The sequence below is a fragment of the Phoca vitulina genome, unplaced genomic scaffold, assembly GCF_004348235.1.
Source record: "Phoca vitulina isolate PV1807 unplaced genomic scaffold, GSC_HSeal_1.0 scaffold4, whole genome shotgun sequence".
Classification (NCBI taxonomy): domain Eukaryota; kingdom Metazoa; phylum Chordata; class Mammalia; order Carnivora; family Phocidae; genus Phoca; species Phoca vitulina.
This window is the reverse complement of record NW_022589707.1, coordinates 48,629,107-48,644,343: the sequence shown is the minus strand read 5'-3', so window position 1 is coordinate 48,644,343 and position 15,237 is coordinate 48,629,107. Positions and strand designations below refer to the sequence as shown.

The following is a 15,237-nucleotide window of genomic DNA, read 5'->3' as shown; positions in this document are numbered from 1 at the left end:
CTTTTGCTACTGCTTTTAAGCTAATTAATTTCTGGCAACCCAAAATGTAGTCCAGAATATTCCTATTGAAAGCCAGTTTAGTTTAAAGCAAACCTGTAAAGGGCGCCTGGGTGGCTCAGTTGGTTAAGCGACTGCCTTCGGCTCAGGTCATGATCCTGGAGTCCTGGGATCGAGTCCCACGTCGGGCTCCCTGCTCAGCAGGGAGTCTGCTTCTCTCTCTGACCCTCCCCCCTCTCATGCTCTCTCTCTCTATCTCATTCTCTCTCTCAAATAAATAAATAAAATCTTTAAAAAAAAAAAAAAAAAAAAAATAAAGCAAACCTGTAAAATAATTTCAATTGAGATAGGAATGTCAAAGCAGACAGAATATTTCTTAGAGTCATGCGCACTTGCCTATATTTGGTGGCCTGAGTTACATCAGTCTGATCCTTCTTCTCTGCAAAGTAGTAAACATAGCTGACTTTTGAAGATAGAAAGTCATTTATTCAGTGCATTCATTTGTAAGGATATATTATTTTCTTTATTGATTTTCTCTTTTGAAGATAAATAAAGTATCTCATGTTACAGGGTTATTTTCTTTATATCAAAATATAGATCATGTTTATGGGTCGTTCTGCAGGTTGGGATTGTGAATAAATACACCAAAATAGTGTGTATATATTTAGTTTCACAAGTTTTATTGTATGTTTATAATAGAATTATCAAATTTTTTTTGTATTTAAAGCTATACTTTTGATTAAATGTATTCTTTACCTAGAAGCTCTAAAATGAAGGAATTTGAGCTAGATTTATTTCTCTGATTCTTTCTTGAGTAAAAGCCTATTATTCATCTTTTGCCAGTAGCATCCATATTATATGGCAGAAGATTTTTTCATACTTTATGGTAAATTATAAAGTTATTAAGGTTTTTATGTTTTTGATAATGCACTTTGGAGGCTAAACCACTCTGTTGTCTACACAATCCCATATGGAGTAAATGAAGTAAACCAGCAAGGGGACTTATCTGTGGTGAACTGGTCTTAATGGACATTGATTCATGTGAACATTCCTGTTTCACCTTTGCATCAACTATAGATGTTTTCCAGCGTGGCATTCTTTCTGTGCTTTTACCAGCTAAGGCATTGCTGTTTACATTTTTTTTTCACTTTCAGGTCTTTATTATATCCTGGACCCTTACCCCAGCCATTCCAAATTAGCAGTGGCTGATCACAGTCTTCAAATGCATTGTTAGATTATGGTATTCCTTAAATCTATTACCTGAGGGAATACTGGCTATGAAAGGAGCAAAGTGCCCAGAAATAAATGGAATGTAATATAGCTCACACTAGTCTTAACATTTAAAAATCTGTTATCCATTTCTGATCAGTCTTCTTTTTCAGTTCCTCATACATCACGTTATTTTAGTCCTATATTATTTGAAAGCATAAAATTCAATTTATACAACAGCACTGACTAATGTGATATCAGACCAAGGGTGAAATGGTAGAAGTACAGAAGGGCTGATGAGAATGAGTGAGTCTAGCCCCAGCCCAGTCAGCTAAATAAGTGTCTCTCTGGAAACAATCACACAATTACAAATAATGCACTTGAAAGCCCAGATCAGCAGATTTGCTCTTAATGAAGGCCAAGCACAAAAGTATGATCCATAACTTCACAGTAATATAAGCAGAACACTCTTTTTTGCTAACATAGTTTGAAACAGTTCACCAGTTTGATTTCTTAAGTGATGAAATTGTTGCCCATAATATATTTATTTGCTCCTATATTATCAGGTATCTATGACTTTATTCTGACCTAATCTTAAAATGGAATTTCTAAACCCATTAAAAAACAATTTAAGATACCTAGGAATTTGATGTTTCTTTGTGTGTAAATGATTTTAGGAATATTCAAAATGGAATTTTAAAAGTGATCTGTAATCAAACAAACGTTACCCTTTTCCAGAGACTTTCAGGTTCTATATAAAATAAAACAAAGTAACAAAAGGGGTAAAACAGAACCACAAGAAACATGACTTATCTTTTTTCCCTGATTGTTTCTACTGGACAAGTTGGGGAGAAAATAAAAAGGGAACATAGAGAGATTATTTCAAACCAGTTTAGCCTATTCAGAAATAGTAGAATCTACTTCCTTAGCCAGTACTCTCCCTAGTAAATGCAACTAAAACAAGTGTTATATGTTTATTGTGGATTTTCTTTTGAAGTTTTTGATTTGACAAGTTAAATCTAATGTACACATTTATTAATATATTACTAGCCATCTTTCAAGAATGCTAACCTTTTTGTCTCAAGCCAAATTATTTTGAAAGTTTCAGTGATGCAGAAGAGCAAAACCACAGAAACATAAATCAAGACTTTTAGCAATTCACCAAAAACTCAATACAATCAGTTGTTGAAAAATCAGGAGAGAAGTATACTATAAGTGGCAAGTGGCTAGGTACATGGCAGGTGCATTAACCAGTTAAAGAGGCAAAAAGTTTCCTATACAGGCTAATAGATTTTCCGGTTAGTGTTTATGAACCTTCTATAGAGATCAAGGCCAATGACAGTATCTTCCAATTGGACTTGACTTATTCACTCCAAGAGAAAAAATTAGATTTCAGCTTGGGTATGAATGAATATTTACCCAAGGATGGCTGAAGGACTTAAGGAGAATGAGACCTTTCTTTCTAAATTTGTGTAGGTAGGACTATCAGGAAGTTAAAGTCCAGCTCTGTTTGTTCCTGGATTATGTCTAGAGCATACATTCCTGAGAGGGTAAAATCTATGTGTCTAAGACTCCAGGGATGTGAGTACCAGCCCTTTTGTCTAGGTTATCACTCTTTCCTAAGCAGTATAGACAAATTCCTGACCTGGTTGTGAACAGTAAGAACTCAGCTAAGTTGTCTCACAGGAGAGAGGATTTATTAGATTTTGTAGAAAAGGATATAATCTAATAAGAATATGACACCTAGAAGCTGGGTCAGTTTGTTTTTCCCCAACATCCAGAGAGTGATTTGCTGTCTTTGAACACTATTTTCCTGCCAGGTTTGTGTAGCCACCCATAGTTAGGGTTTAGCCTTTGCTTTCAATGAAGGAATCAACAGAGTTCTGGGGACATATAGCTGGCCAGCAAGCAGAAACCTGAGGCTGGGTAAGTGGTATTCATTTATTGATTATAGTGGTGCTCAAATGTTAGCATATATCAGAATCATTGGGAATGCTAAGACACAGATTGCTGGCTCTAGACTCAGAGTTTCAGATTCAACAGTAGTGGAGTCCTGTTGGAGTGAGGTCTATGAATTTGTGTTACTAACATGTGTCTGAGTAATCCTGAGACTGCTGATATGGCCATCACACTTTAAGAACAGGGATACATCCATTCAACAAACAGTATATCAAAATTTTTATTTTCCCAGGCTCCTGTGTTAGGGAAACACAGCAGGTGGAAGGTGGAAATATAGGAGGTGGAAATATAATACCGACAAGATGCATACCCTGCCTACAAGGAGGTTACTGTATGGTGGGATCAGCAAACATTAATCAAATGATCACATAAATAAATAAATAATTACAAAATCCCAAGAGGTTTTGAGTTACTAGTTTATGTTACAGTTATTTTAAAGACTCTTACTGATTGAGCTTGGGGAAGAAATAAAATGAGAAAGACTGGTCTGCTGCCTCCATAGTCTTGACAGCATCAGAAGGGCCATCTAAACAAGAGATAGAAGTGGAAATATTACATCTTAGAGTTCAGGGAGAAAATATCCCAGACCTGATGTTGAAGACCTTGCTCTCTTTCTGTTTTTATTCACATTCATTTTAGGATTACTATTCCACTGGGTAAACAGTAAGGAGTCTCAATTTTACTGGCATTCAGAGAAAAGTCAGCTTCCCTCAACCAACAGAATAGTCAATTTTGCAATTAAACAATGATATGATAGAAAAGATGGCAATTTGAAAACATTTAAAGTCCTCCTTTGTTTCAGAATAATAGACTGATCCACAAATCAGACTTATGTATTGTGTCAGTTTATTTAGCAGTGTAGAAAAATTAATCAAAATGGATTCCTTCAAGGGTTATTGTTCAACGTTAGACTTGACCTTAGTACTGCCATTAATTATCTGTATACTTTTGTCAAATCATTTAACCTTACTGATCTTTGGTTTTCCCATGTGTAAGATGAGGCTCTTAGGCAGGATATTTGCTAGGATCTTTTCCAACTCTGATATCGTATGAAATTAGATGGCTAAGGAGTTCATTTGGAACATAACACTTTCTTTGGTTAAGAGTAGATGAATATTAGGATATTTAGTAAACATACTGCTTTTTATTTTGTAAGCTATAGTGTAAATTGGTTGTGCTTACTAGTCCTGATTAGCAGCCAGAGAAAACATTAGTCTTCATTATATTAGATTACAGTGGTTACGTGGGTTAACTTCTTTTGGCATGACGTGGCACTGTTTTTTAAAAATTGAGGTGGTTAGTAGTCCTTCATGCCAGTACTATTTAATTTTTTCCCCTATTGAATCATTCATATTTAGTTTAGTGATTCTCTTGGGAGCAAAAAGCAGAATCAGCAGCTTTCTTGTCACCGTAAGAAATGAATCTGTAGGGGTCATTTGTCCTCTTTAGGAACAAGCCCTTTGATTAGGTAGCCAGGTTTCTAAAATGTGTGTGCCCTGAAGAAAAGAATGTGCTTTTCTGTGCTTAAAAAAATTGTAGAGAATGACCCATCATCTGTTAGAAATGCACTTGCAGTTGTTTTTCCAGAAGTGTTCATGACTCTCAGCCCCACCAAGCCACCCACAGACATTTTCTTGCTCTCACATTTGTTTTGAGAATAATAACATTTTATAATGCTTTTGTTGGATTACATATTATGTGGAATTTGCATTGGCTCTTTGTAACTAATATTGAATAACTTTGTTTCGCTTAATTCATAAGTAAAAACCATAAGCAACATACCGTGCTGAAATGTTTAACTCTTTTATTCAAGTGCCAACACAAAGTAATTACAAAACAATTCTGGGACCTGAAACCAAGCTACTGTTGCCTCTTCTGGGACTTCCTCAGCAGTTCCAATGAGAGCAGCTTTAATGTAAAATCTTAAGATGCTAAGAAACTCAAGGCTAGGGTCCCATTCTTTTCCTGCACATACAGGTGATTTTAAAAGATCTTTTGCAAATCTAAATAAAGAAATACAATACTCTTTGGAGAAATACTTTTGAAATGTGCAGGTTTTCTGACATCAGTGCTACAAAGCACTAAATGCTGCAAGTTAATTCAATTAAACATTTGTTTTATAGAGTAATCTAACTAGATGGCAGCACATAACAGCTTACTGTTTTGTTTAGTTTGCAAAACATTTTTGTGTGTGTGTGTTTGTGTCTTAGAATCTAACCACAAAGCAGTAAGGGAGTCTTGTGAATTGTCTCTAAAGGATATGGCAGTCTTGGGAAGCAGTACAAATGATCTAGATGTGATGAGTAAACCAGGGTACATTATGTCATTATTCTGAGAGACATTTGTAAATCATAGTAGAGTGGACCTAGGCAGATAAATACATTAAAATTACTTGTGCAGCCTGTATTCAGAATTAAGATGATTTAGAATTTTTTGTTTTGATTTTTATTTCTGCAAAAAAGGAAGAATTAATGTGGAAAACAACCAACAAAAGGAAATAAAACAGGCTGCCCTTCTGAGTCCATTTGGAAAGTGATACAGGATTTTTTTAAACAGCAGCATTAAAGCTTATTAACAAAAATGAATAGTTACATGTTTTTCAACCATCTGAAAATTGCAGTTCTAAAGTAATACAAAATATTTATTGTGACAAAATTTGTTTCATATGTAATTACTATTAAAAAAATCAGTGCTTTAACCCAAACCATTAAAATGTTCATTTATAGTTGTTTACAAAATAATTATAATGTAGGAGATTTAGTTACATGAAATCATTAAAATTGAGCAGTTACACTAAAGGGTAACATTTTTTACTTTTTGATGAGTATAATGTTTTGAAATGAGTGAAAAGAAAACATTAAAAAATATATAGTACATACACTTTTTACCACTCAGACCTTTATTATTGAATGGGATTTGCTGTTTTTCTGAAGTGCTTTTCCAATTACTCTATGCACCCTGAAATATTTTTAAATAAATTGTAATGATTGAATCAAGCAGTTTTACAAGCAAGTAGAGGCACTCGTTTTGAAGAACAGATAGACCTTTTTTACTTCCCAACCTTTGCTGTGATAACCATTTATTGTAACTACTCTTTAGTTTGAAATGTGGGTTAGTACAGTGTCAGTATCTTGAATTCACTTAAGAGCAGAATGAATGGACAACTCCCTCTAACCTGTAGTTCTGGACCTAGGATGCCCATTAAAATCCACAGGGTGTTTCTAACTACCTGGATGCCCAGGCTGTCCCCAGATAAAGTTAATCAGAAGCTCTGGAGGTAGGACCCAGGCAACAATACCTTTTAAACTTCCACAGCTGATTCTAAGGTGCAGATAATATTAAAAATCACTGCAATAGAAACTGAGCTTCTTAACATAAGCTTAATGAAGTAGACACAAAAAGGTTAATGGACTCAAATTTTTGGAGATGGGAGAGTAACAGAAGCTGGCTAAGAAACAAAGGTAGCATTAACTCAGAAGTTCCATACACAAACTTTTAAAAATCGGGAAAAGTGTTCATTATTTTGAAGTTATCAGAGGGTAGGAATGTGAATTCTAAAAAATACTCTTATTTTTCAATTATGATTAAGCATGTAAGAAATTGGCTTCAAAAAATAGCTAGTATTCTTTTGAAAAGCTTCATAGTGTGATTTCCTCTCTTGCTTCAACCATAGTAATTTATTGCTCTGATTATTATGTTTGCTTCCCTGAGACAAATATATAAATTAAAATAAAGGATATTTTGTTGAGTTTTTGTGTATAAGATTATTTCACATAGAATCTTACCATTTTAAGGATAAATGGGGACATCAAAGTAATTTGGTCCAACCTCCTAATGTTTATAAATAGAGAAACAAAGGTCCAGAAATGTGCCTTATATCTGGCTATAGACATGTTAAAGATAGGTGAGAGTCAGAACCTAGAACTCAGAGCTCCTTACTTGCAGTTTATTTTCTTTCTGTGTGACTGACAGAAGAACCACAAGCCTGTTGGGCTGCCTGTCTGCTTAATTACCTCCTTCCTTCTTTCACTCCCCTTACTTTAAAAGAAAAACTCTGACAGGAAAAGGTTATTAGACCACGAGGGATATTGGAAGGAAAGAATGCAGTTGTGGGTGGCGGAGAGGGTTGAAACTATCCTTTATGTAAAATTTAAAGAAACAATTGGTTGTAGCATTTGAAAACTCCAGTAGGTACACTTGGGCATGAGCAATGAGACCAGATTTTTGAATTTGTTTAAGAGAGAGAAGTGTATCAAGAAAAATGAACAGGCCGTGAACTGACCCATTAAATATTAAGTATGGAATTTGTAACAGAAGGTAACTTTGACACTCCTACGTCATTTATGATTCTTTAACTTTTGAAGTCTGCAACCCTATGAATTTTTGTAGGAAAAAAATAAAAAAGCATCCCTATATTTAGGGACACTGGATGAAATATCTTCAGAAAATGAAATATTTCAGGGGAAATTATTGCCTAATATGTCACCACTTTGAAAATGATTAAAGAAAATGGGGTCTCCCCCAGCAGAGGCAGGTACTTTGACTTGTCAAATTTAAGTTGGACATTTTCTCTTAGTTTGGAACTGCCACAAAATGAGCCCTTTCATGTCCTCAATAATACCAAACCAATGCAATCCATCTGTTCTGCTAAATTATTTCTAGTTCCCTAACCAAAGGCGCTGCTTTTTCATGCATTTTATCATGATTTTATGCCCTTTATTATATTTTACAAAAGGTTCTGATTCCTCCAGGGCCAATGAGAACTGATTAGGACACTGGCCTCAATCCAGGCTTTGAACACAAGAGGGGAAGGAATAGAACTGTTTCCTTTTTCCCCTGCTCCTTGGCAGAAAAAAAAATATGAATGTGTACCGTGTGTGTGCTCTGTGTGTGGGTGGGTGTGGGTAGGTTGCATTTTATCCTGTTACAGTATGACTTTGTAGATCATGTTCAGAACATTCCTTTTATAATCAGGTTGCATTAATGGACTTTATTTCAGAAAGACTGTTTCTTTAGGAAAGAACCATGGTGTGTTGTGAGACTCAGTGAAATGGTCACTTTACATAACTTCAGTCAAACTTCAAACCTGAATGTAGACTGTTTGGGGCTTTGAACTAAATAAGATCATATACCCCAGGTACTTAATACTGAGAGTAGGCACTCTGCATGTTAGTTCCTTTACTACTGTCAGGGAAGAACTGCTTGAATGCAAGTCACAGAAAATGAAAATATAATAATGAATACATCCTACATCACAGGGTTTCTTTATTAGGAAGATGAAAGAAGAGCTGTAAGTTTTTTTTCCTAAGCCTGTATTGGTAAGGTATTTAAGGACCTATATTTGGAAAGACCCAGAAGAATGCCATCCCTTATATGCATTGAGTGTCCAAATATACTCAGAATTCTCAAAAATCCTTTTGGTCAGAATCATAGATGACTTTAGATAGACATCCTGCATGCTGAGTATCTCTGAGAACGGAAATCAGGATCTCCCTAAATTATGATTATCGGAGCACTTTATCCTATTTTGTGACTCATTATGCTGTTGACCTTTGACTCAAGAGAGCATCATGAGAGAGAAATGAAAGAATAAAGGCTATACAGGAAATAGAAAATATGGGAAGGGCTTAAATGAAAATATCTATATTTAAGCATAAACATATAATAAATTGCTGATGAGAATACCAGAAATGAGAACTGTTGGGAACCTCAATTTGAGAGGAAAAGTTAAATGTGACAAATTTAAGACATCTGATAAAAGTGACACAAAATGGACCTACCCCAGGAGATCCTATGTGTTAAGAAGGAAAACTATTGCTATTTCAGAATTTTCAGCTTAGTCATCCACCAAGTTTCCACAGCAGTGCCCCTGTGAGATATAAATCTCAGAACATGCTTTCTCCAGATCATTTCTCCAGGTAGAAACATTTTTCATACTGAGTTGGTTTTTACTGCTCCCTTTCTGTAGAAACATGTACATCCTCTTTGTAGGTCTTGTTGTCTAGCATCCATAGAAGCAGAGGTGATTATCAAGAATAAGTACTACATTATATTTAGTGTAATTATTTTTTAAGAAATATATTCTATAATAATAAAAAGAACCAGTATGAAATACTTCCTTGGAGTCATAAGGGAACAGAGAAGGGGGGCAGAAAGAAATCAAAGTGCAAACTTAGGAACTGTCTTACATTTTAATAGTGAAAGGTAGGACAAGAGTGTAAACTAGAGCAGAATACTTTCCGAGTAAGTCAGTGCTAAATAGGCTGCACCAGATGTCCTATCCTTACTGTCAGTTAACTGATATTACACAAGAGGATAACTGAGATTCAGCAGGTGTCCTTTTATGATTTATCAGCATTTGGGCTACCATCAATAATGAAATCTTGTTAGCAGATTATTTTTGAAGTGTGTGATTGAGCATTCAGCATAAATGTTAGTGGGATTGTGGGAGAATGAGAAAGGAGTTGGGACAAGCATGAAGTGTATGGTATGTAAATATATGTGACTAGTTTATGAAAACATAAAGATATGTTTATTATTAATGGTATTTAATGTTATGCTAGAGGCAAAAATTCAATTTAGAGTTGAAAAAAAAATACCTTTATAGAAAAAGAGAAAGGGAAAAAAATTGACAAAACTTTATGATAGTAGTCAAAACTGGGTTTGATTGTTAGCTATAGAACTGACATTGTTTAAGATATAGATGTTTCATTGTATCAGGATGTGAAATGTTAGTGGCTCTTAATTTCATAGACTCACAGAAATGAAAGCTGGAAGCCCTATTATTTCATGTTGTTCATTATTCTGCCAGACTAAGACTGGTTACCACAGTCTGGTTTCCAGTGCTGTGCTCATTCCAATTTTAGATGACTCAGACCATGGAGTTACCACTGTTTATCTTGGGGGATTTTCCAACAGCTGAAATCTCACAGTTAAAATGTTAACCTTTAATATTTCTTTGAACTTTCTCTTGCTTATTTTATCTCATTATTTGCTCTTCTTTTTCTTTGGCTGTTCTGGTCTTTCATAAATGCTTCCAAATTTGATGTTTACCAGCAAGCCACCTATGTCAATAACATGTTTATTTATTGATCAGAGCAGTGGTTGACCATGTGGCCATCATTAAATTTGCCTTTATCTTCGGCATTACTTACCTGGTTTAATTTCATCATTCAACTCCTAACTGGAAATAATTTCTCTACAGGATTTAAAAATTTTTTCTAGAAATGTAAATTGGGTGTCAAAAACCGGGAACTTCAATGCTATGACAAAGAAAATTCCATAAGCATTTGTTTATTTATTTGGCACATAATAGCACAGTGTCAAGAAGTTTCTGTTTTACATCATTCCCGCTACCTTGTTCTTACCCCTCCGGTCCCCCACCATTCTTCTCTCACTGTGACATGATGATTTATTTTCTGTGACAAGCGCAGCTCTGCCCTCTACCCAGTAAACCCCTAGGAAGTGTCCGCATATTGAGATTTTCCCAGCCTACTCCCTTAAACATCAACAGCAACCACATCTCCTTAAACTAGGGAGGTTGAGTATGGAATTGTCCTGGTCCTGAGAGAGGTGTTGTTGTCTCCTGATGTTTCCATGTCAGCTGGTGATTCCATGGTCAAGAACATGAGAGGACAACATTCCCTGAACAGATTCTCTTTTAATTTCAGTGTAGTTCTCTACTAATACAATACTAGGAATTACATTACAAGTACCTTGTTGTGACACATATTTTAAGTGAAATATTAATACTGCCTGGGTAATTTTAGGAAGCACAGCAATTTTCAAAAGTATGGCTAATTAACTCCATACATCAGCATGATGTTTTATTTTTATTTATTTTTATTTTTTTTTAAAGATTTTATTTATTAGAACGAGAGAGAGAGAGAGCGTGCTCACAAGCAGGGGGAGCAGCGAGGGAGAAGCAGGCTCCTGCTGAGTGGGGAGCCCGATGTGGGACTCCATTCCAGGACCCTGGGACCATGACCTGAGCCGAAGGCAGTTGTTTAACTGATTGAGCCACCCAGGCATCCCCAACATGATGTTTATTGGGCTTATAGGTATGCCAACTGAGAAATGTGGCCAGGAAGAATACTTTGCATATTGACTAACTGAGGTTTCACTTAATGTATAATTTTTTCTATGTTGAAGGACCATGGTTTGTTAGTTGAAGCGCAAGTTTCTGCCTAGCATGTGCATAAAAATATTGACTGAGTCTAGAGTGTGTCAGACTATCTCTGCTAAACAGCAGTTTTTGTTTTTGTTTAATTTCTATTCTGTCACAGACTAGTGGTTTTATAAAATACATTGAATTACTATAAAAATAAAATAAAAATTGAAGGCACCAAGATTATATTAGATTCAATAGACATAAAAATAGTCTCTCCAATTACTGTAAAAGTTTCTAAATATCTACTCTGAATTTCTATATAGACCTCATCATGGACAGTTCATGAACAGTTCCTGAAATGTTATGACCCCATAGGACACACTTTGAAATACTGATCTAGATTAGTAGTTCTGTGAGGTGCACACACATGAAGTGATCAGCATTTTGGTGATAATCAAATACATTAAAATGTATTGGTACTTACGTTCTTTAGGAAATAATAAAGAATTTGTTCCAACAACTTGTAAAGGTGAGTGTAAAATAAGATTTTAATGAATTTACTTCTCAGCCAAACAGTAGCCCGTATTTTTGTTGTTGTTGTTTTTTATTGTTTTAGCCGCTGTTTGTTTTTAGCTGATACTTTTACAAAGGAGTTAACTATTAAATTTTTTATTATAGATTTATTTTTTATGCCAAAGAAGACTATGCTTTATGTCAGTTGCCTATTTAGGCATAAGCAATCCATAGGATCTGAACCTTACATACACTCCATTTTTCAAATGTTGTTATGGTACTTTACTAAGCAAATCAGTGTCACATTCCTGCATGATGAAATTCGGTTAATTGTTAATCATCTTAAATGTGACTTAGGTCTTACTTTCTTCTAAATGTTGTCAGTGGAGTACTGTAGGCTTCTGCTGTTTTCTTTCAGCGAATTCAAGGTCGAAAAGCCAGCCTGGAGGAAATACAGCTTGTTCATTCTGAACATCACTCACTGTTGTATGGCACCAACCCCCTGGATGGACAGAAGCTGGACCCCAGGACACTCCTAGGTCTGTACGGGTCTCCATTCTACTGAGAACAGCACATTCCAGCACTATCATTAGTCAATGCTCTTGTCAGTTCAAAATACTTGGCAAGCAGTGTGACAAAAAATCAGCTTTTCCAACAGCATTGCTCTGTGGAATGAGTCGTTTACAATAAAAGCCAATGTAGATTAAGAAAATCTTGCATTAGAAAAAATGATAATGCAAGTTCCATGATGTTTACTTTTAAATTAACCTTTATTTGAATAGTATTTGTTCACTATGTTTCAGCCTACAGAAATGGATGCATTGTTGAGTTTGTTTGCCCACATTTTTAAACTAAAAGAAAAAAAAGGTTTTCACATTCTTTATGCAAATTTATCTTCACCTTTCCAATTTCTTTTGTGTCTTTTAGTTCTTTTTTTCTATGACCTTAACAAACAAAGGGCATAGTACCAACTTACTTTAAGTCAAAACTCCTTATTACTATGCTAGAACACTGCATTTTATAGTAAGATTGCATTTTTTTTTAATTTATTATTTTTAAAGTAATCTCTATACCCAATGTGGGGCTCAAACTCACGATCCAGAATCAAGAGTTGCATGCTCTTCCAACTGAGCCAGCCAGGCACCCTGCATTTTAAATCTTGGTATAATCTATTTAGTGAATGCTTAACTATGGAATTAAATAGTAAAAAGTAGATGGCAGAAGTAGAAAACTAATAAATATAATTTTTAATTAATATATAATTTTTCATACATTTACCATCAGATTTTAAAATAAAATTTATGTTTCAGAGCTTTACATAAACTTATATGAGTGATAGAAACAACAGATTTCAGAAAGCAGTTTGTGACAAAACCGTATTTTAGCTAGAACAATTAATATTAATTATATTAAATTCATTAATCTTTTATAATGAATTAACAATACACGACATGACAATGTATGCCACAAGGATCATGTTTAAATATTTTAACTAAAAGGGTATTTTAGGGCTTTTTCTTGTCCCTTTCTTTCAAATAAACCTATTGTGTCAGATCCAAAGTATTGGACCCTTTAGCACCTAATTCAATACTATTTCTAGATGGATTATGTTAACTGGTCCTAACCAGTTCAAAAACAAGGATATGGGGGCACCTGGGTGGCTCAGTTGGTTAAGCATCCAAATCTTGGTTTCATCTCCAGGTCATGATCAAGCCCCCTTTCGGGCCCCTCGCTCAGCATGGAGTCTGCTTGAGATTCTCTCTTTCTCCCTGTGCCCCTCCCCCACCTTGTGTGCTCACATGCTCTCTGTCTCAAATAAATAAATAAGTAAATAATCTTTAAAAAACCCCACAAAAGCAAGTATATGACATGTAATAGGCAGGCATCTTATAAAGCAATTATAAAGGGAAATTAACATTCTAATGCTTCCATTCTGCCTTTTTAAAACAAGTGGCAGGCATCCCTAAATTTATGAAGTAAAGGCATACGGGCGAGTGTATGTGAGCATGTGCACACATGCAGGGTGGGTAGTGGTAGCTTGGAGAGAAAATGACAGAAATGGAAACAAATATTACTCAATTTTTAAAAAACATGTTAAAATTCAATGATGAGAAATAATTTGTATAGTAGAATTAAAGTTATGTATTAATATAAAGGCAAGTCAGTCCAAACATAAATAATCTATGTTTTTTTTCTAATTTCTTTTGAAGGAATCAGTCTTTGAATATGCAGATCTTTTACATAAAGGACTTATTTTGCTATGGATACTGTTTAATCAATGTCCTTACTTTAACATGAATTAATAATCCCACCTAGTTTACCACAAAGATCAAGTAAATTGAACATTAACTTTCATGGTTTTATGAGGTAAAAATACTCATGTATTTAAAGATAGGAAGCTATGTCCTTGAATGAAATTTTTTAATTTAGTAGAAAATCTCCTTAATTTTTTTATTCTAACTATGGTCTCAAATGATAAATCATCCTAGGCATAGGTGTAGGTACTTTGAATTTAATTGGGATAAACTTACACATAGGTGTTTGAGAGATGTTTCAAACAACCATTATTCCACATTTTAAGAGAAAGGACATATCTGTAGAAGAAATGGAGAGAGAAACTTCAGCAAGTCCAAACTGTTTTACTTATGAAACATGGCAATACTACTGATTTTTTTAATGAAATTTGACACTTGGACAAAACTGATTTTCTCAAAATAGTTGACAACTATCATTTTAAAATGTGATGATTTAAAAGTGAATTCCAATGTATAATTTAGAACCTGGACAAAGGTCTTTTTCATGTATGTTTGCCATGAAAACACCAAGTGTCAATAGTTGAGTTTTTACAGGATTTTTTGTCATTGTCCATTGATGAAATTTTATTGGAATATACCCATCCCCATTCTTTTTTTTTTTTAACTTTTTATTTTAATTCTAGTTAGTTAACATACAGTGTTAATATTAGTTTCGGGTGTATGATAGAGTGATTCAGCAGTCTGTACAACACCAGGTGCTCATCACAGCAAGTGCAGTCCTTAATCTCCATCACCTATTTAATCCATTCCCTCCCTCTCCCTGGTAACCATCAGTTTGTTTTCTATAATTAAGAGTCTGTTTTGTGGTTTGTCTCTCTCTCTATTTCCCTTTGCCCGCTTTTTGGTTTTTGTGGGTTTTTGTCTTCTTTTTTGGGAGAGAGAGAGGGAAGGAGGGAGAGAGAGAGAGAGAGAGAAAGCATGTACGCATGAGCTAGTGAGCAGGGGAGGGGCAGAAGGAGAGGGAGAATCTTAAGCAGACTCCATGCCCAGGGTGGAGCTTGACTCAGGGCTCAATCCCAGGACCCAGAGATCATGACCTGAACCGAAATCAAGAGTCCAGCGCTTAACTGACTGAGCCACCCAGGCTTTTTTCTCAAATTCTACATGTGAGTGAAGTCATATGGTATTTATTTT

At 35.0% G+C, this 15,237-nt stretch overlaps 1 protein-coding gene across 13 annotated transcripts in view; it reads left to right on the top strand.

Annotated features, from left to right (window-relative positions):
• HDAC9 (histone deacetylase 9) overlaps positions 1-15,237 on the top strand; it is a 912,577-nt gene that overhangs the window by 627,593 nt on the left and 269,747 nt on the right. For all 13 annotated transcript variants that reach the window (XM_032401986.1, XM_032401978.1, XM_032401976.1 and 10 more), the window contains one exon: positions 12,207-12,327. In XM_032401986.1, the coding sequence (XP_032257877.1) occupies positions 12,207-12,327 (121 nt within the window). The remainder of the gene's footprint in view (positions 1-12,206; positions 12,328-15,237) is intronic.